Genomic DNA, 22,492 nt, shown 5'->3' with positions numbered 1-22,492 from the left:
GGGAGAAGAGCGAGGGGCGAAGCACTGTAGCAAAAAGGGCACAAAACACCAGCACTGAAACACTGCCCAGACCAAAACAAACTACGGCGCATGCGCATGACACGCTGGCCGAACCGCACAACCCACTTTGCGGGAAGGCGCCAGCCAGGACTACTGCACTAGAAAAGTAGCCAAAAGAGGAAACAGGAACAATAAAACCGGCCAACGAAGCAAAGACAGAGCCCAAAAAGGAACCCAACCGGGCCACAAGCAGCCCAACAGGGCCACAAGTAGCCCAACAGGGCCACAAGTAGCCCAACAAGGCCACAAGTAGCCCAAAACGGCGACAAGGACAAGGAGCCGACAGACGTTCCAATAATGCGGGAAGTAGCGAAAAACCTTCCCGAACCCACGAGAACACAGAAGCCAACACTAGTCCCGAAGGCACACAAAGGCGCAGGCGCACCCGAGACCAGAAGTCATGTAGAACCCCAAGAACGGGGAAACATGACGAAGACACCGTCCCAAAAAGGGGTGGGAGGAAACATCAGAACACCCCAGTAGCTAAGGGGCACGGACCGAAGAATGGAGAAGAGGGAGAGGCAAAGCACCCGAGAAAAAGGACGCAAAACACCAGCACTGGCGCACACCGCCCAGACCAAAACAAACTCCCACGGCACATGCGAAGGACTCGGTGTCCGAACCGCACAACCCGCTCTGCGGGAAGGCGCCAACTATGACTACGTTACAAGAAAAGTAGCCAAACAGTACGCGACCTGAGTAAACCGCTAAATAGAAGAAACAGCCCATCACATGGGACAGGAGCCAAAACAAGAGTAAGCATCGACAACATAGCCGACTTACGAAATGAAAACAAGGAACCCCATCGGGAACCCAATTGGGCTACAAGTAGCCTAAACCAGTGACCTGGACTAGGAGTATGCAAAGAAAACGAGCAGCGCCAAGACTAAGCATGGAGAGAAAAGATAGCACAAAAGAACAAGAGAGGACCGAAAACCAAGAATAAGCACAGAAAAGCACCAACAAGCCCTAGAAAGGACCGGAGGGAAACCACACCAAAAGATGACAGACGTTCCAATAATACGGGAAGTAGTGGAAACCTTCCCGAACTCTCGAGAACACAGAAGCAAGCACAAGTCACGAAAGCACATAAAGGCACAGCCGCACCCGAGACCAAAAGTCATGTAGAACCCCAAGAAGAGGGGAACATGACGGAGACTTGCCGTCCTAAGAAAAAGGGGGGGGGGGGGGGGAATAACAGAGAAGAGCACCCACCTACAGGACGGAACCAACTGACTCAAGGGACAAGGAACCGAGCCCGGGGAGGGGCCGACGCCCAAAAACTCGTACGGCATGGGGGGAGGAAAAAAAACCCACTCTGCGTAACCGCAAGCCCTGCCTAGAGGGAAGAAAAACCTCCGCGGGGTCCAACGGGGCCCTAGGCCCCCCAAGGCAGCCCCTCCCAGCCTCCCGGAACCCACACATTTTCAAAGGTTTTCAGGTTGGGCTGGTACAACAAGGACAGAAACCGACTTGTAAAGGTGGTGTTTACAAACGAAACCACGAAGGAGGATATTCTCGAAAGGAAGAGTCGACTGCAGCATGTGGAGGGATACAAGAAAGTATTCCTGTAGAGGGACAGGACGAAGGAGGAGAGAGCCAGGGCAGCAGAGGCAAGGAGGAAGCGCAGGGAGGGAGAAGCAAACCAGGAAATCACAGCCCCCAACACAACAGTCCTAGAGACAAGAGGCGAACCCAAAACCAGCATCCCAACAACACCAGAGGGGAGGGCAACCCCACCACCCCCCTCTGCATAGAAACCCTCCCTTCCCCTCACCCTACCTGCCCCCACCCAACCCTCCCTCCCCCCCCACCCCATTCTTACCCTGTCATCCCTTCCCCATTCCCATCATGTCCCCCCTCCCACCTTTCCCACCCTGTCCCCCCCCCACTTCATCTCATACCCTCCCTATCCCTCCTCCCCCCTCACCCCGTAACCTCCATGTCCCCCCTATCTCCTTAACCCACACCCTACCTGTCCCCCCTTCCATGAAACCTCCACCCCTCACCCCAAACTCCCCTGAAACCCTGCAAACCACCTCACAGATCATCTCACCCACTGAAAAGCTTCCCACACCAGCAGAATGCTCGCCAAGAAAGGGACAAGAAAATGAACTGAAGAAAGTGAGCTTCAAGGCAATGTACACTAACATAGATGGAATTACTAATAAAACAAGTGAACTCGGAGAATGGGCACTAGAAGAAAACCCAGACATAATAGCACTCACAGAAACAAAGCTAACAAACACCATAACAAACGCAGTGTTTCCACAGGGCTACTATGTAGTGAGGAAAGAGAGAGAAGGGAGAGGAGGAGGTGGTGTAGCTTTGCTACTAAGAGAAGGTTGGAGTTTCGAAGAGATGGTAATTCAGAACTGTGAAGATTTCAGTGACTACATATCAGGCACCATAGCAACTGGAGGACAGAAAATTATAGTAGTAGTCATATATAACCCCCACCGAATGTCAGAAGACCCAGACAGGAATATGATAGAAACAACTTGGCCACCATCAATATAATAGAGAGAGCAGCTTCTGTGGCTAGCAGGAACGGATCCAGGCTACTAATTATGGGAGACTTCAACCATGGAAAGATAGATTGGAGGCCCACATGGAGGCCCAGACACATGGAGAGCTAAGCTGCTGGATGTGGCAACAAGAAACTTTCTAAGTCAACACGTCAAGGAACCGACAAGAACGAGAGGAGGGGATGAACCAGCCTTGCTTGATCTGATATTTACCCTAAATGAGTCGGATATAAGGGAAGTTAAGTTGGAAGCCCCCTTGGGAATGAGTGATCATAGTGTATTGAGCTTTGTGTACCTGGTTGAGCTAGGAATTATCACTCCCAAAAAAACAGCATTGAATGTAATGAAACGCCATTTTCTGGGCGAGTCCCGGAGGCTCCCCGGAGCTATCCCAGGCTGATATGCTAATGTCAGACTTTGGCATCAGTCATGTGTATGGAGTTCTTAGGCCTACCGGGGACCACGGCCAGAACCGGGCCCCCTCAGAGAGGCAAGGGGAGCAATGGCCTATAGAAGCCCCCGTGTAGTTGGACGCATTCTATGTCTGCCATCGACCGGAACAGGCACCCAGAAAGGTAAGCGCCTCAAAACAAACCCCTATTCTGGTTAAAACTGCTACCAAAAACCGAACTAGTGGATAGAACTCCCCAACCGAAAACAAGCAAACTAGTGTGACGTCACACACCGCCGCGCCGCTGTCTGCGCAGCTCCCCCCTCCCCGGGAGGGGGAAGGGGAAGCCCCAGACCCCCCGCGCCGGCTACCCACACCTCAGTTCTTGAGGCTGGATGTCAAAAACGCGAAAAAACGCCGACCGGAGGGAGGGAGGGATGCCGGGGAGCCTCCGGGACTCACCCAGAAAATGGCGTTTCATTACATTCAACGCTGGTTTTCTGGGGAGAGCCCCGTCGGCTCCCCGGAGCTAACTACCCACAGACAGAAAAAAGAGGGACTTACCCGGGAGGCGGTCGTCGCTCACTCCTCAACTCGAAGCCGAGACAACTGGCTGCAACCGCCGACCCAAAGCAACACAGGCCCGACAAGGCCCAGGGACATTCACAAGGTAACGAGCAGCCAGGACCCTGTTCGACCGCCAAAATCCCCGCGCCCGAATATCAGACCAAGACATATTCCCAAAGACGGCAGCAAGAGCCACGAACTTACGAACGTCATGGGCACGGGGATAGACCGCAGGCTGGCTGGACCTAATAACCCTGCGGACAACCTGAGAGACCCGAACCCGCGAACAGGGAAGAAGGGAAACCGGATCAACCCACAGCGCATCCCCGGACACAGAAGCTGTGGCGCGCAAATAACGGCGAAGCGCCGCAACCGGACACAAAACATGATGCACCCCTGGCCTGACCAACCAAGCATCAACCACCCATGGACCCCTCCGGAACGCAGCAGACTCATTCTTCGCCAGAAAAGAAGGAGACGACTGCAAACGAACAAAACAATCACCACGACCAAAAGAGCAGAAACCCCTGCGCCGGAGGAGAGCATGAAGCTCCCCTACCCGACCCCCAGAGGCCAAAGCCAACAAGAAAAGTGCCTTGGAAAAACAATCCTGGACCAAAGGGGCCACAACGAAACGAGGAGATGAAAGGAAAGCGAGCACTCTGTCCAAAGACCAGGACGGCTCAGGCGACGCATGAGCAGGCCGGAGGTGAAACAATGCACGAGACAGCTTGCGAAACGGCGCAGACATAACATCGATACCGAAAGCAAGCTGAAGCGGCTCCGCCAGCGCCGCACGATACGAAGCGACAGTGTTAGGCATAAGATGATGGTCCTGAAACAACCACGAGAGGAAGGACAAGACCACCCGAACAGACAAGGAGCTAACATGACGAAGACGCAAAAAGAACCGGAAGGACCGCCAGGAAACTTCATACTGCCGCCGAGAAGAAGCCCTCAGGTGGGATACCAACAAGGAGGCCACCTGATCACCATAGAGATGATGATAGACTCGAGTAAAAAAAACCATACGCGAAGACTCGAGGAGAAGATCGAACCAGCCACGTGACGTACCGGCCCGATCTGCTGAAAGAGGCGGAGCCGCGGGAAAACCCTCGGGTTCGGACACCGAGTAACCAGCGCCTGAAACCAAGGCTGGGCCGGCCACCAAGGGGCCAGAAGGACAACTCTCCCCTGGTAAGTCTCTATGCGAGTCAGGACCTGGAGCAACAGCCGAACCGGGGGACAGAGGTACAGGAACCCCCACCTCGACCAGTCTAGCCGAAAAGCATCGACCCCGACGGCCTCGCGATCGGGGAAGGGCGCCGCATAAACGGGAAGACGCCGCGACCACGCCGACGCTAAGAGGTCCACTTCGGGGCGCCCGAACGTCTGGCAAAGCCAACGGAAGGACTCGTCGTCGACCGTCCACTCCGTGGAGAGGGGAACAAAGCGAGACAGGGCGTCGGCCAAGACGTTGGACACGCCCCGTACGTGAACCGCCAGGAGAGCCAAACCCCGAGAACTCAGCAGACGAGTCACCTGAAGCGACCAACCCCAAAGAGACAAGGACCGCATCGAACCCCCGCGGTTCAGGCAAAGAACCACCGGAGAGCAGTCCGAATGGAGCCGAATCGTCGATCCGCGGGCCACCCGAATCCTCCCCAGAGCAAACCACACTACCGCGAACTCCCGCACCGTGCTGTGAGCTCGACGGAAGGACGGATCCCAACGCCCCTGGCCGGCCTGGTGAGCACTGGTCACAAAACCCCAGCCGAGAGACGACGCATCCGTGTACACATCGAGCGAGGGCTCGGGTAGGCGCCAAGGCTCTGAACCCCGAAAAACCCGAAGAGGAAGCCGGTGACGCAGCAACCGACGCAAGTCCCCCGGGGGTCGAACTCTGCGATCGCGAGAGAGGCGGAAGGGGGAACCCCGAAGGAACCAGAACAGCCGTCGAAGCCAAACCCGACCCGGCGGGTAGACCACCATCGCGAAGTTCAGGCTCCCCCACAGCCCCTCGAGGAACCGCCGGGTGACCCGAGGGCCCTCCAGAAACAGACGAAGGCGGGACCGCAGCCGCAGGAAAGACTCCGGAGGGAGAGACAAGGAGGCGGTTCGAGTCCCAAACGAGACCCAGCCAAGTCCGAACCTGAGAGGGAACCAGATGGGACTTCCTCCAGTTCACCAAGAACCCGAATTCGGCAAGCTGGGAAAGAACCAAATCCCTGGCTAGAAAGCAAGCTGACTAGCTGGGAGCCCAAACCAGCCAGTCGTCGAGGTAGGCCAACACCCGAACACCTAGGAGACGCAAACGAGCCACCACAACCCATGTAAGGCGCGTGAACACGCGAGGTGCCAGGTTCAACCCAAACGGGAGACAACGAAAGCGGTAACTCAGATGCCCCACAACAAAACCGAGCCAGTCCCTGAACCGCGGATGAATCGGGACATGCCAATAAGCGTCCCAGAGGTCCAGGGACACCATCCAAGCTCCCGGCTCCAAGAGGAGCCGAACCTGAGACAGCGTAGTCATCCGAAAGGAGGGGCAATGAACCCAGGGGTTCAGACGGGACAAGTCCAGAATGAACCGCAGGTCCGCGCAGTCCCGTTTCGGAACCGGAAACAGACGGGAAACCCATCTGAGGGACGACGTCGTTTCGACGACGCCCAAGCGTACCCACTCCAAGACGACTCAACAGAGCGCAGGGGAAGAAACCTGCCCTGCCAGCCCCGACCCCCCAAAGGGGGGAGGGGCCACCCAACGCCACCGCAGGCCGCGAGACACGACCCGAAAGGCCCACGAATCGTGGGACCAGGCGCAGGCGAACAGCGCAAGCCGCCCCCCCATCGCCCCGTCAAGGGGGCAAACCGCAAAAGGGCCTGCGACCCTTTAGAGACCCAGAACCCCGCACAGCGCGAACACCGCGCCGACCAGACGAGGGAGGGTCCGCAGGAGGAGCCAACCCCAAACCTGACACCAGAGGCCTACCACGACGAGAGGAACCCCGAGCCCTGGCACGACCTTTCCGGGAAGACCCACCCCGGGACCCCCGGAAAACCAACAAGTCCGACATCGGACGACAAGCCGCCGACGCAGCCTGAATAAACTGCGCCACGGCCGACTCCCCAAACAGGAGAGGACAAAAAGGTGAAGAACGCCTAAGAGCCAGAGCCCAAGCAGATTCCACGGAGGAACCCAGCACTGCCTGCCGACACGCGAGACGGGAAGCATGAAACAGGGAAACCGCATCCCGCAAAATCGGCGTGAACAGCTTCAACAAGGCAGCCGAGGACAAGGTGCCGGACCCCGGGACGGACCCAAGCGTCCCCACATCCTCCATGAGCCAATCCGAAGACAGCTCCAGGAGGGAAAAGAACCGCAAGGCCAAACTCAAAAGGCCCCGGGCGCGCAAGTCCTCCGCAACGAGCGCCGCCGACAGGGAGGGAACCTGCACATGGAGCTGAATAACGCCCACATCGCGGGGAAGGGCAGGGGCAAACAAGCACTCATTCAGGTACTCAAGTTCGTCCCCCAGGAAAACCTGAAGCACCGTGGAAGCTTCCCGCCACTCCAGCGTGCGGGAACGACAGAAGGAATGCCAGGAATCCAGACCAAACAAGGGGCAGTCTGCTAGCCAGGACGACTATCACAATGGAACCCATCACAATGGTTGTACTCTTTAAGTCACTTGTGTTGTCCCGTCTTGAGTACTGCTCAGTACTCACTTCCCCCTTCAGAGCAGGAGAGATTGCTGAAATAGAGGGAATACAGAGAACATATACGGCACGCATAGACGCAATAAAGCACCTAAATTATTGGGATCGTGTCAAAGCCCTCCAAATGTACTCACTAGAAAGAAGACGAGAGAGATATCAAATAATATACACCTGGAAGATACTGGAGGGCCAAGTACCAAATCTACACAGTAAAATAACAACGTACTGGAGTGAACGACATGGAAGAAAATGTAGAATAGAACCAGTGAAGAGCAGAGGTGCCATAGGCACAATCAGAGAACACTGTATAAACATCAGAGGTCTGCGGTTGTTCAACGTCCTCCCAGCGAGCATAAGAAATATTGCCGGAACAACCGTGGACATATTCAAGAGGAAACTAGATTTATTCCTCCAAGGAGTGCCGGACCAACCGGGCTGTGGTGGGTATGTGGGCCTGCGGGCCGCTCCAAGCAACAGCCTAGTGGACCAAACTCTCACAAGTCGAGCCTGGCCTCGGGCCGGGCTTGGGGAGTAGAAGAACTCCCAGAACCCCATCAACCAGGTAACCAGGACTCCGGAACCTCGTAACGGAGCCAGAAAGGGAACGAAGTCCCAAACCTGAACGTGGACGGATCCATTTCCGAGGCATAATCCAGGTCACGCAGGAGGTAAGCTGCAAAGGCCGCTCGCACCACACCAGGTTGGATGCGATAAGCCGAAAACCTCCGGAAGGACGGAACCGACGTACCCGGGGGAACCTGGAACCGAACCCGGGGAAGGGCCGACACCAAATCCAACTCGTACACAGAGGGGGGAAAAGAAAACCCCACTCCTTGTAACAATAAGCCCCGCTCAGTGGGAAGAAAAACCCAGGCGGGGTCCAGCGGGGCCCAAGGCCCCCAAGTCAGCCCCTCCCCAGCCTCAAGGTCCTTCACCACAGGACCCGAAGCCGAGTCCTCTCCCCGACCCCACAAGACAAGGACGGAGCAGCCGGAAAAGCTGGAGGAAGGGGGGCCCACTGGTCAGACCCTGAAGCTTCGGCCGGGAGACAAGACTCGAATGCCTCTGCCGCCCCCCCGGAAGGGGCAACCCCCGAAGCTGCCCGAGTCTCGAGATCAAGTAACCCCTGCTCCGACCCCGAAACCCTCAGACGCTTCGGGGCCGGAAGCAGGGGCGGGGGACCAGAACGAACAGAAGGGGAAGGACGAGGAGGTGCAGACTGAACCAGGATCGAAGCGACCCCCACCCCCAAGTCCGGGTCTCGAAAAGCAAAGCGGGGCAGCCCCAGGGCATCCGGGGAAGCAACCAACCGAGCGCGTTGCAACAGACGAAACCTAGACTGCAACGCACGCGCCGCCTGTACCCGAATAGAATCATCAGAGGATTGGGTAAATTGAGTCACAAGCAAGCAGCAACACTCACAGGACTCAGGGTCGAAAGTATCACCGACCCAACAGGCAGCGTGGCAGAGGCAAAAACAATGAGGGTCACCCTGAGACAAGGGGACCGAGCAACCCTCAAACTCGCACACAGCGAGTGGGGACTCCGGGGTCACATCCATTGGACCCACGCGCCCCCTAGGGGATTCCCAGGGTCCTGAGCGTTTACTTTAAGAGGACTCGCGCTCAGGTAGTCCCAGGCAGCCTCAAGAACTGAGGTGTGGGTAGCCGGCGCAGGGAGTCTGGGGCTTCCCCTTCTCCCTCCCGGGAAGGGGGGAGCTGCGCAGACAGCGGCGCGGCGGTGTGTGACGTCACACTAGTTTGCTTGTTTTCGGTTGGGGAGTTCTATCCACTAGTTCGGTTTTTGGTAGCAATTTTAACCAGAATAGGGGTTTGTTTTGAGGCGCTTACCTTTCTGGGTGCCTGTTCCGGTCGATGGCAGACATAGAATGCTTCCAACTACACGGGGGCTTCTATAGGCCATTGCTCCCCTTGCCTCTCTGAGGGGACCCGGTTCTGGCCGTGGTCCCCGGTAGGCCTAAGAACTCCATACACATGACTGATGCCAAAGTCTGACATTAGCATATCAGCCTGGGATAGCTCCGGGGAGCCGACGGGGCTCCCCCCAGAAAAGAACTGGGAAACAAAGGGCTGGCGTACCGAAAGGGAAACTACGAGGAGATGAATAAATTCCTATGGGATATACATTGGGACACAGAACTCGGAACCAAGTCTGTACAAGACATGATGGACTATGTCACCCAAAAATGTCAGGAGGCTGTAAGCAGGTTTGTCCCAGCCCAACAGGAAAAAACAGAGAAGCAAAGGAAGAATCCGTGGTTTAATAGGGAATGTATGAAAGCAAAGGAGCTGAACAAAAGGGCATGGAGGAACTTCCGTAATAACAGAACACCAGAAAGTAGAGAGAGATACCAGAGAACCAGGAACGAGTATGTTAGTGTGAGAAGAGCAGCTGAGAAAAGGTATGAAAATGATATAGCTAATAAAGCCAAGACCGAACCAAAGCTACTACACAGTCACATCAGGAGGAAGACAACAGTGAAGGAACAGGTGATGAAACTTAGGGTGGGCGAGGACAGGTACACAGAGAATGACAAAGAGGTGTGTGAAGAACTCAACAAAAGGTTCCAGCAGGTCTTTACAATAGAACAGGGAGAAGTCACGGTGCTAGGAGAGGTGGCAGCAAACCAGGTGACCTTGGAAAGGTTCGAAATTACAAGAGATGAGGTCAAGAAGCACCTATTGGAGCTGGATGTGAGAAAAGCTGTTGGGCCGGATGGAATCTCACCATAGCTATTGAAAGAGTGTGCAGGAGCACTTAGCTTGCCACTCTCCATAGTGTATAGTAGGTCACTGGAAATGGGAGACCTACCAGAAGTATGGAACTGTTAATGTAGTACCAATATTTAAAAAGGGTGACAGACAAGAGGCACTGAACTACAGGCCAGTGTCCTTAACCCTTAACATGCTCGGGGTTTAATATCCTGCCATCCCCACAGGCGCATGTCATTTTGAAAAAAAAAAAAATTATTTTTTCTTTCTAACCTGTTAATTTGTGTTTACTGATCACGGGAAAAATAATAACAAAATCCTAAGTGGCATATATTGCCCGCTATAGGGCGGGGAAGTTTGGCAAATTATAGGCGCTGACTCAGAATGCGTCCCAGGCGGTCTGTTGCTCGCAAGCTGTCAGGCCAGAGTTGCCACAAAGAGATAATTACCGAATTATTTCAATGTCTCTGATTGATTTTTCATACTTTTTTTGCTGTAATATTATTCAATAGTGTGTAGTTTGATATATTTATATAATAAAATGAGTGAATCATTTTGTGTTAGTACTCCAACACATCATATGACGTAATGCGCAGTTTACTGGAACAACGTCCAGCACGTCATATGACGTGATGCGCACTTTAAGGGTTAACTTGTATACCATGCAAGGTGATGGAGAAGATTGTGAGAAAAAACCTAGTAACACATCTGGAGAGAAGAGACTACGTGACAACCCATCAACATGGGTTCAGGGAGGGTAAATCTTGCCTTACAGGCTTGATAGAATTCTATGATCAGGTGACAAAGATTAAGCAAGAAAGAGAAGGATGGGCGGACTGCATTTTTTTGGACTGTCGGAAAGCCTTTGACACAGTACCCCATAAAAGGTTGATGCATAAGCTGGAGAAACAGGCAGGAGTAACTGGTAGGGCGCTCCAGTGGATAAGGGAGTACCTAAGCAATAGGAAGCAGAGAGTTATAGTGAGGGGTGAGACCTCAGAATGGCGGGAAGTCACCAGTGGAGTCCCACAGGGCTCTGTGCTTGGACCTATCCTGTTTCTGATATACGTAAATGATCTCCTAGAGGGTATAGATTCATTCCTCTCAAGGTTTGCTGACGACGCCAAAATTATGAGAAGGATTAAGACAGAGGAGGACAGCATGAGGCTTCAAGAAGACCTGGACAAGCTGCAGGAATGGTCGAACAAATGGATGTTAGAGTTTAACCCAAGTAAATGTAATGTAATGAAGATAGGAGTAGGAAGCAGGAGACCAGATACAAGGTATCACTTGGGAGATGAAATACTTCAAGAGTCAGAGAGAGAGAAAGACCTGGGGGTTGATATCACGCCAGACCTGTCCCCTGAAGCTCATATCAAGAGGATAACATCAGCAGCATATGCTAGGTTGGCTAACATAAGAACGGCCTTTAGAAACTTGTGTAAGGAATCTTTCAGAACATTATATACCACATATGTCAGACCAATCCTGGAGTATGCGGCTCCAGCATGGAGTCCATATCTAGTCAAGCATAAGACTAAACTGGAAAAGGTTCAAAGGTTTGCCACCAGACTAGTACCCGAGCTGAGAGGTATGAGCTACGATGAGAGGCTACGGGAATTGAACCTCACTTCGTTGGAAGACACAAGAGTTAGGGGGGACATGATCACCACATTTAAGATTCTCAAGGGAATCGACAGGGTTGATAAAGATAGGCTATTTAACACAAGGGGCACATGCACTAGGGGACACAGGTGGAAACTGAGTGCCCAAATGAGCCACAGAGATATTAGAAAGAACTTTTTTAGTGTCAGAGTGGTTGACAAATGGAATGCATTAGGAAGCAATGTGGTGGAGGCTGACTCCATACACAGTTTCAAGTGTAGATATGATAGAGCCCAATAGGCTCAGGAACCTGTACACCTGTTGATTGACGGTTGAGAGGCGGGACCAAAGAGCCAGAGCTCAATCCCCGCAAGCACAACTAGGTGAGTACATCATGCCCCGGGGCCAAGCCGTTCTCCCAAAGCCCCGGCCTCAAGAAAAAACCGGCGCAACTGCGAAAATACTAAGGAAGGGAGCTCGCTGGCAGACTCTTACAACACGGCTGGAGGAACAGGCTCTAATGCCCCCGTTGCTACCCCGGAAGGGGGAATTCCCCAAGATCGCCAGAGTCTCAAAACCAACGACCCTGCCCCACCCCTAACCCACAGACGGTAAGGATCCGGATGCAGGTAGAAAGGGTGGACCAGATTAGATCACAACAGGGAAAAGACAAGGGGGCGTGAAAGGAACCAAAGCAACCAACACCCCCAAGCCCCACCACCAACCAAAACAGGGCAGCCTCGGGGCTTCCAGGGAGCAAACAACCAAGAGCGTTGCCACCATCCAAGCTCAACGTGCAACGCCCGTGCTGCCTGCACCTGCAAAGTCAGCATAAGACTGGGTAACCGAGCCACAACAGGCAACAAAACTCGCAGGACTCCGAGCCGAAGGTGTCACTGACCCCACAGGCTGCAGGCAGAGGCAAAGACAGAGAGTCACCCTGAGACAAGGGGTGAGAGCAACCCTCAAACTCGCTGGAAGCGAGGGGGGACTCAGATGTCACATTTATCGGACCCGTGCACCCCCAGAGTCCTGAGCATTTACTATAAGAAGACTCGCGCTCAGGTAATCCCAGGCAGGGTACTGCTAACCGGCGCCCAAAGCTACAGTCTCCACATTCTAGGTACAGTGCTGAAACAACCTTCTAAGAACTGAACCCCCAGGATGTGTACGCTCACGGGGACCTAGCGGGGGGAACCACCGGAAGAAGGAATAATACTCAAAACACAGGGGACATAAGGGGCAAGAACGAAGGCAGACCCCCCACCAGGCAGATAAAGAAAAAGAAAACCCCGCAAGAGGACAGCGTACCCAGGCGGAACAGAGTCGGCCGCTATGATTGATGAAAACAAGCTGCGCAGCACCCTGCGCCCCACCAGTGCAAAACTGCCCCTTACCCTAAGGCGAACAAGGGAGACAGAACACCCGAGCACACAAAGGGCGGCCAAAAACCAAGCAGTAAACGGACTAGCAGAGGCAGAATCCAAGGAACTTGTGGAAGGTGGCCCCTAGTCCCAAGGACAGTACTTACAGGGCAACTAGGGAAGGAAACCCTAGGCACATGCAGCCCGAGTACTGGAGAATCACTCCCGGTTCACGCACCACCTAGAAGACAGTCACCACATTCTAGGTACAGTGCTGAAACAACCACCGGTGCCGGAGCACATGACCTCAGCCTTTAGCATCAGCCGAAGAACTGATGGGTGGATAGCTGGCACGGTAGGTCTGGGGCTCCCCCTTCCCCCTCCCGGGGAATTTTCAATTTTCACTCGAATAGGGGTTTGTTTTGGGACGCTTACCTTTCTGGATGCCTGGCCCGGTCGATGGCAGACATAGAATGCTTCCAACCACACGAGGGTTTCAATAGGCCATTGCTCCCCCTTGCCTCTCTGAGGGGGCCAAGTTCTGGCTCGTGGTCCTAGGCCCATAGAACTCCATACACATGACTGATGCCAAAGTCTGACATTAGCCTATCAGCCTGGATAAGCTCCGGGGAGCCGAAGGGGCTCCCCCCAGAAAAGTACAATAATAGAATAATAAAATAATATTAATAAAATAATAAAATAATAAAATAATAATAAAATAATAAAATAATAAAATAATAAAATAACATGTATTCCACTTACCACGCTGAAATTCATGTGCAGTCCTAACCTGACCATATTGTGAAATATAATCAATAAAGTTCTTCAGAAAACTATGTTTGTTAACAGTGTCTGAGTCGCATACAACACATAAGTGGCGTCTTGCTCGAGTCACCGCTACGTTCAATCGCCGATCTTCACTCAAAAACCCCACTGACCCTGAAATTAAGCAACAAAGAACAATTATTCTTTTACTTCCTAAAACATTTTCCTCTCATAATAGCTTATAATTTGTTTAGATAAATTAAATACCTGTACAGTATTGTGTACAATATAAAGTTGTCAGATAAATATCATACAAAGAAATTTCTGAAGCATTGAAATAAAATCAATTTATGAGACTGCAATAGTTTCAAAGATGGTTTCATGAAGTCTTCTATAAGACATTTCAGCCAATGAAGTATCATATGTTAAATGCTTTCAAAAGGGCAACTGAAGCATTCTCAAATACTGATTTCAATATCATAAAAGAAAGCAGTTCCTAAATGCCAACATACTTTGCAAATTCACAGCAAACCCATGAAATGGTTATGGAAATTGGATATTTTGGTCTGTCATGATAATGATATGAGGTGAACAGAAATGTTATCATAGTATAGTTGACTTCATTCTGAACTTACAATTGGGGATCCCATGTTTACTTCCCGGGCAGGATAGAAATGGTTGGTCACATTTCCTTTCACCTAATCCCTGTTCACCTAGCAGTAAATAGGTAACCAGGAGTTAGGTAAATGTTGTGGGGTTTCATCCTGGAGAGAGTTAGTAGTTCAACCTTACGGGAACCTCGATACAAGCATGCACAAACCCTACAGGTTAGTCCAGACAGGAAATTAGGCAAGGATATGCAAAGAGAAACTTCACTGATTGCTCAAATAGGAGGAGGTTAATGAAGGATTGGAAACCTGCAAAGAGGAAATAAAACAAATAAGCAGAAGTTGTGAAAGGGAAAGAAATGATAAAAGAAATATGTTTGGAATTCAAGAACATATAAGCAACGGGAAGCAAACATTAGACCAGCAATTAGGGAAGAACTGGTTATTACTGTAACAGTAAATTAGTACAAAACACTCCAGATAGAATTAAGTCCACAATAAATACCACGTAGGGTAGACAGCAGTAGCAGGGGAAAAAATAATTGAGAAAATAGTAGGTTTAGAAGAAGGCATCACAACAAAGAAAAATTTCAGTTATTTTAGGCCAGGCAAATATGAAAGTCACGAATTGCCCTTTAAAGGTGACATTTAATGGAGTATAACAAATGACAGAAGTGCTTAAGAATGCTAGGAAATTGCACAATGGGAAAATATGATCATTAAGATGACACCACTCAACAGAAGACAGAGAAAAGTTAAAACTAAACCTTTAGACCTCCAAAACCTCCATCATGCCCAAAAATTTGCCCAAGACATTACCAAAAGTGGCCAAAAAGGCAGCATACTTGCCAACATCGTGACCCCAGGGGTAGACTGCAGGCTGGCTAGCTTTAATGACACAGCAAACAACCTGAGAAACACAAGCCTTGGAACAGGGAATCAGAGAAACCTGATCAACCCATAAGTCCACCAAGACAGAGAACTGGTGGTAAGAAGGTAATGGCATAAAGCCAAAACTGGACAAAGCACGTGATGCATCCCTGGCCGAACCAACCAAGCTTCCACAACCTAGGAACCTCTTCTGGGTGCTCGAACGTCCCAGAAAAAGGAATCAGCATCAACGGTCTATTTCATTGAAAGATGAAGGAAGTGAGATAGACTGTTGGCCCTCAACGTTGGACACATCCTGAACACAAACGGCACGGAGATGTAAACCCCGAGAACTCGACAGATGAGCTATTCAAAGCGACCAGCCCCTCTGAGCCATGGACCAAAACGACCCCATACCTGCTTGATGGGGTTCTGGGAGTTCTTTTACTCCCCAAGCCCGGCTCGAGGCCAGGCTTGACTTGTGAGTGTTTGGTCCACTAGGCTGTTGTTTGCAGCGGCCCGCAGGCCCATATATCCACCACAGCCCAGTTGGTCCGGCACTCCTCAGAGAAAATTATCTAGTTTTCTCTTGAAGATGTCCACACTTGTTCCCGCAATATTTCTTATGCTTGCTAGGAGGATATTGAACAACCTTAGACCTCTGATGTTTATACAATGTTTTCTGATTGTGCCTATGGCACTCCAGCTCTTCACTAGTTCTATTCTGCATTTTTTTCCATATCGTTCACTCCAGTATGTTGTTATTTTACTGTGTAGATTTGGTACCTTCCCCTACAATCTCTTCCATGTGTACAGAATATTATTTGATATCTTTCTCATCTTCTTTCTAGTGAGTACATTTGGAGAGCTTTAAGATGATCCCAATAATTTAGGTGCTTTATTGCATCTATGTATGTCGTATATGATCTCTGTATTCCCTCTATTTCAGCAATATCTCCTGCTCTGAAGGGGGAAGTGAGTACTGAGAAGTACTCAAGACGGTACAGTACAAGTAATTTGTATAGTACAACCATTGCGATGGGATCCCTGGATTTGAAAGTTCTCGTAATCCATCCTATCATTCTTCTGGCTGCCGCAATATTTGCCTGGTTATGCTCCCTGAACATTAGGTCGTCAGACATCATTATTCCCAAATCCTTTACATGCTGCTTTCCTACTATAGGCACATTTGATTGTGTTTTGTACCCTGAATAATGTTTGAGGTCCTCATTTTTACTGTATCTGAGTACCTGGAATTTATCGCTGTTAAACATCATGTTATTTTCTGCTGCCCAGTTGAAAACTTTAATATCTGCTTGAAGTTTTTCAATGTCTTAAGCAGAGGTAATTTTTATGCTGATTTTTGTGTCATCTGCAAAGGATGATATGAAGCTGTGCCTTGTATTTGGATCAAGTAGCTGTGAGAGGCATGATCTTCCCGCTCGAAATCCATGTTGGCCTGGGTTGTGAAGGTCATTGGTCTCCATGAAACTGGTGACCTGACTCCTGATCACTCTCTCAAATACTTTTATGATGTGCGATGTTAGTGCAACTGGTCTATAATTCTTTGCCAATGCTTTGCTCCCTCCCTTATGTAGAGGGGCTATGTCTGCTAAATGAAGTGCATCTGGTATCTCCCCCATGTCCAAGCTCTTCCTCCACACTATACTGAGTGCCTGTGCTACCAGCACTTTGCATTTCTTTATAAATATTGAATTCCATGAGTCTGGACCTGGAGCTGAGTGCATGGGCATATTTTCAATTTCTCTTTCAAAATCTAGTATGCTCGTGTTGATATCAATTATATTTACAGGGGGGGAAGGGAAGGTTGGATATCATGGATAAAGAAATTGTCTGAATCTTTCACTTTCATGTTTTTATTAGAGTGCTAAACATGTCTTCCACGCTGCTTTTTTAGAATTTAACTAATTTCTTTGTCATCCTCCGTGTATGAACCTTCACTCATACGAATAGGTCCAATACTGGCAGTGGTTTTTGCTTTTGATTTTGCGTATGTGAAGAAGTATTTCGGATTTTTCTTTATTTCCTGAATTGGTTTCTGTTCTAACTGCCTTTCTTCAGTCTTTCAATTTCCACTCGATTTCTTCAATCTCCCTATTTCAATTATTCCTTCTTTGTAGGGAAAATCGTGTCTGCTTAACCCTTAAAGTGCGCATCATGTCATATGACGTGTTGGAAGTTGTTCCAGTCAACTGCGCATCATGTCATATGACGTGTTGGAGTACTACGCAAGATTTAAACGGCCCGCGGATACACGGGGTTCACCACACCTGCATCAGGGCTCTTGTAAACAGACACCATTTTTAAAAAAAATCGTGGCCCAAACTCCCGGTTGTTATTGGCCTCAGTATTGAGTGAGCAACCAAGCCTGACGCACGCAGCATGAGCTAACAGCACTGCTGTTCAGCTTGTGACCACAGCATCGGCTAAAAATGCCAAAATATACTTGTTCATGCTATTATGTAGCGATGATATTATTACAGAAGATCCCTGACTGATAAAACTGACCAGGGTTCTGATAATAGCAGGATTGTGGTGATATTTAGCGCTGTGCGCCATGGAGGGAGGAGTAAGGCTGTGGGAGGGAGGGTAGTGGTGATGTCTTCTGACTGTGTGTGGCCACCTTTTATTGACTGCACTCACCATACCAGCTTAGTGGTTCGCTATGGTGAACACAAATGTAGATACTTATATATAACGTATGTATAGAGGGTATAAACAGCAAGAGAAGGGTTGGGAGCCACCATTTTGGTGAGGGCGGTAGCGTCGTCTGAACGACGCCACCATGCAGACAACGGTGTTGTTTACTGGTTACCACGATGGTCTTTGGGCACCATACCAGTTTATTTGTACAAGTATGGTGAATAAAACAGGTAGATATTTATGTATAATGTGTGTATATAGCGTAATAACACTACACAGTATTGTTGGAGGAGAAATATTAGTGCGTCTGGCCTTGAGGGCGGCAGCCATCAGCTGACTGTGTGAGGTCCTACGTCTTTGTGCCTTTACTCACCATACAAGCTTAGATGTACAGTTATGGTGAACAAAACATGTAGATACTTATATATAACGTCTGTATATAGTGAATTATTTCAAAAACAGTATTGTGGGAGGAGAATGTGGGTGAGTCAGATGACTTGAGGGAGGGCGGGAGTGGTTGGCTGGTACACGGCGGTCACTCCTCGTTACTTTTTGACTCATAATAGCTACTTAGTGGTTCGTTATAGTGAACAAAACATGCAGATACTTATATATAACCTGTGCTTATAGTGTAATAACGGATAAAGTATTTGTTCACTGATTGATGAACATAATTGAATCAACAATATGCACACCATATTTTTGAGTACAGCAATGATTCACTCATTTTATTATATAAATATATCAAACTACACACTATTGAATAATATTACAGCAAAAAAACTATGAAAAATCAATCAGAGACATTGAAATAATTCGGTAATTATCTCTTTGTGGCAACTCCGGCCTGACAGCTGGCGAGCAACAGACCGCCGCCTGGGACGCGCTGAGTCAGCACCTATTTTTTGCCAGACTTTCCCGCCCTATAGCGAGCAATATATGCCACTTACGATTTTTTTATTATTTTTCCCGTGATCAGTGAACACAAATTAACAGGAAGAAAAAATAATTTTTTTTTTTTTCAAAATTACATGCGCCTGTGGGGAAGAAAGGATATTATACCCCTAGCATTTCCATTATTTTTGTCCTTATTTTATAGTGTTGTCTGCGTTCCCTTTCTACGTTGGACCTCTTTCTGGCTTTCCTCAAAGGAACATGTTTCAGACAGAGTTGATATGCTTCCGAAGTCAGTTTTTCTATTCCTTCTGTAGGACTTGTATTACTTAGAACAGTTTCCCATTAAATATTTGTAAGTTCCCTGTTTATAGTCTCCTAGTCTATCCTTTTATTATTAAAATTGAATTTACTGAATAACCCATCTTGCTTGATCATGGTTTTAGGTCTATTCTGAGTATTGATGTCAGTTTTCACTTCAATGAGCTTGTGATCTGAGTACATGAGATCATGTGCTTGTGATCTACTGTTGAGACTATGAACCCTGGGGGGAAGGGGGGAACAATCTGAATGGAGCCCAGATCACCGAGCCAGGAGGACTCTGAACTCTCTGCAGTACCTGCCACAAACTCCCACCTTGTGCTGAGAGCCTAATGAAGGGAAGGGAACTATCAGGAGACCCAGTACAACTATATAGCACTTAGAAGAGATGAGGATATGAATCTGGAATGGGATGGGGGAAAAGAATGTGCCCAACCACTTGGACAGTCAAGGATTGAACACCCCAATCTGCATGAAGCGAGACCGTCGCTCTACTGCCCAGCCCAAATGATTGGGCATGAGCCCAACGAAGTGAATGCCTACGACCCTGGCCGGACTGGTGAGCACTGGTCACAAAGCCCTAACCAATCGCTGAGGCAGCAACCGGCGCAGGGACACCGGGATCTGAACACAGTAATCGTGAGAGCAGTGAAGGAGGCTGCCCAAAAGGAACCAGAACAGCTTCCGAAGCCAAAACCTGCCTAAAGGGAAAATCAGAAGGGCAAAGTTCAGATTACCACACAACTGTTTGACCAGCCATCGTGTAACCCGAGTCCCTCTCAAAAGCAGCAGATGGCAGGACTGCACCCAGAGCAAAACTGCAGAAAGAAGGGAGCAAGTCTGCAGAATGAAGGCTGCAAGGCAGGGAGAGCAATGCTGACCTTGAAGCCCAAGTCAGTCTCAACCAGATTCAAACCAGGGATGGAACCAACTGGAACTTCCTCCACTTCACCAGAAACCTGAAACAGGCAAGCTTGGAAAGAACCAGATTCCTGGCTAGCAGACAAGCAGACTGACTGGGAGCCCACACCAGCAAGTTGTCGAGGTAGGCGAACATCCTCAGTCCTAACAAACTAAGATGGGCCACTACGACCCGAATCAAGCGCGTAAAAAGGCACGGTGCTAGATTCAGTCCAAATGGGAGAGCCCAAAAGTGGTAAGTTGTTGCACTACGACAAAACCTAACCATTCCCTGAACCTCCAGATGAATAGGGATGTGCCAATAGGCACAACAATGTGCCAATAAGGACAAAGGATGTGCCAATAGGCACATCCTTTGAGGTCCAGGAATATTATCCAAGCACCAGGCTTGAGCATGAGACAGACCTAGGACAAAGAGTCATTTGAAAAGAGGGCCATAGAATGGAATTGGTTCAGACTGAATAAATCCAGAATGTACTGGAGATCCACACAATCCCGTTTCGGGACCAGAAAAATGCAGGAAACCCACTGAAGAGACAAGATTGTTTCGACAATGCCCGGGCACAACCCCTCCAAAATGACTATGGAGGAAAGGAGAAGAGGCATACCCCCCATCAGGCCTGAACCCCGTGAAGGAGGAGAGACCGTCCAACGCCACCACAGGCCATGCGTCATGACCCGAAAACACACAAATCGTGGGACGAAGTGTGGGGCAAATAGAGACAGATACACCCCCCTTCCCCATTGCCCTGTTAAAGGGGCGAGCTGTGAAAGGGCTGACGGGAACCTCAAGAACCAGCTTTTTGACCAATCAAGCATGGCCGGGAAGATGAGACAACCCCAGCTGCAGGCACCACAGAATCTCCACTTCAACCAACAGTAGGAAATGTTTATAGGAGGGGCTTGCCCCCCCCCCCCCCTTGGACACACAAAAAGTCAGAGATGGACAGCAACTCATCAAAGCTACCTACCAAAACTGAGCAACCAAGTCCTAAGGTATAAGCAGAGGAGAAAAAGGAGAAGCGGAAAGAAGAGCCAGGTGCCCACGCTAAATTCAAAGCATGAGCCAGCACAGCCTGCTGACACATGAGGTGGTGGTGAAAAGCAAGGAAACCGGCTCTTGGAGGATTGGCACATCCAGCTTAAGCAAGGCAGACAAAGTTGAAGCCACTGCGACAAAAAACCCCGCAAGAGATATCTCACTGAGCGACCCCACATCCTATGCAAGCCAATCAGAAGACAGTTCTGGAGACACAAGAACCACACAACCAAATCCAAGTGGGAACGACTCTGAAAATTGTCAGCAACCAAAGGTGCCAAAAGAAGAGGAACTTGAGCGTGCAGCTGCACCAGATCAACATCACAGGAAAGGGCAGGAGCAAATAGGCAAGAATTGAGGTACTCAAGAGAGCCCCCAGAAAAACCTGCACCACAGGAGACACCTCCCGCCAATCAAGCGTTTGGGTATGACTAAAGCTGTGCCAAGATCCCAACGAAAACAAAGGACAGTCTGCTAGCCAGGATGACTCCGGAACCTCGTAACGCATCCAATGTGGGGAAGAAGAACCGAACTCAAAAGAGGCTGGGTCCATTACCGAGACGCAAACCGGGTCACGCAGGAGGGCATCCCGAGCCTCTGCCAGGGAAACCAAGGAAGAAGGAAACCTCCAGAAAGACATTGACCAGACCACACACTAGAAGGTGAAGGGACGACGACGTTTCTGGAAAGACGAATCTGAGGAGCACAAAGGCACCCAAAAACAAACCTTGGGGAAGCCCCCCATAACTCAAACTCATATAGGGAAGGGGGATAAAAAAACCCAACACCCTGCAACAAAAGACCCTCCAGGGAAGTCACAAGGGCCCACAAAATGTCAAAAGAAACCCAAGAGCTCCAATCAGAACCCCCTCCTGAGCCCCAGGAACCGCAGGCAAGGGCCCCAGGGTAAAGCACTCTTCCACACCCACAGGTGTTTTTTTCACAACTTTTGTTAGACCAAAGCTGGAATATGCAGCAGTTGTATGGTGCCCATATCTTAAGAAGCACATCAACAAACTGGAAAAGGTGCAAAGACATGCCACTAAGTGGCTCCCAGAACTGAAGGACAAGAGCTACAAGGAGAGGTTAGAAGCATTAAATATGCAAATACTAGATGATAGAAGAAAAAGAGGCGATATGATCATTATGTACAAAATAGTAACAGGACTTGATAAAATTGATAGGGAAGAATTCCCGAGACCCAGAACTTTAAGAACAAGAGGTCATAGATTTAAATTAACGAAACAAAGCTGCCGGAGATATATAAAATTCACTTTTGTAAACAGAGTGGTAGATGGTTGGAACAAGTTAGGTGAAAAGGTGGTGGAGGCCAAAACTGTCAGTAATTTCAAAGCGCTATATGACAAAGAGTGCTGGGGAGATGGGACACCACGAGCGTAGCTCTCATCCTGTAACTACACCTAGGTAATTACACCTAGGTAA

The 22,492-nt window shown here is 49.7% G+C and overlaps 1 protein-coding gene across 2 annotated transcripts in view; it reads right to left on the bottom strand.

Moving 5' to 3' along the window:
- The window catches only part of LOC123760986 (DNA-binding protein SMUBP-2), a 357,511-nt gene that overhangs the window by 67,059 nt on the left and 267,960 nt on the right, over positions 1-22,492 (bottom strand). For both annotated transcript variants that reach the window (XM_069339475.1, XM_069339477.1), the window contains exon 14: positions 13,730-13,906. In XM_069339475.1, the coding sequence (XP_069195576.1) occupies positions 13,730-13,906 (177 nt within the window). The remainder of the gene's footprint in view (positions 1-13,729; positions 13,907-22,492) is intronic.

The sequence above is a fragment of the Procambarus clarkii genome, chromosome 41 (genome assembly GCF_040958095.1).
Source record: "Procambarus clarkii isolate CNS0578487 chromosome 41, FALCON_Pclarkii_2.0, whole genome shotgun sequence".
NCBI classification, from domain to species: Eukaryota; Metazoa; Arthropoda; class Malacostraca; order Decapoda; family Cambaridae; genus Procambarus; species Procambarus clarkii.
Note: the sequence above shows the minus strand (reverse complement) of the source record. Positions and strands in the feature narration are given on the sequence as shown.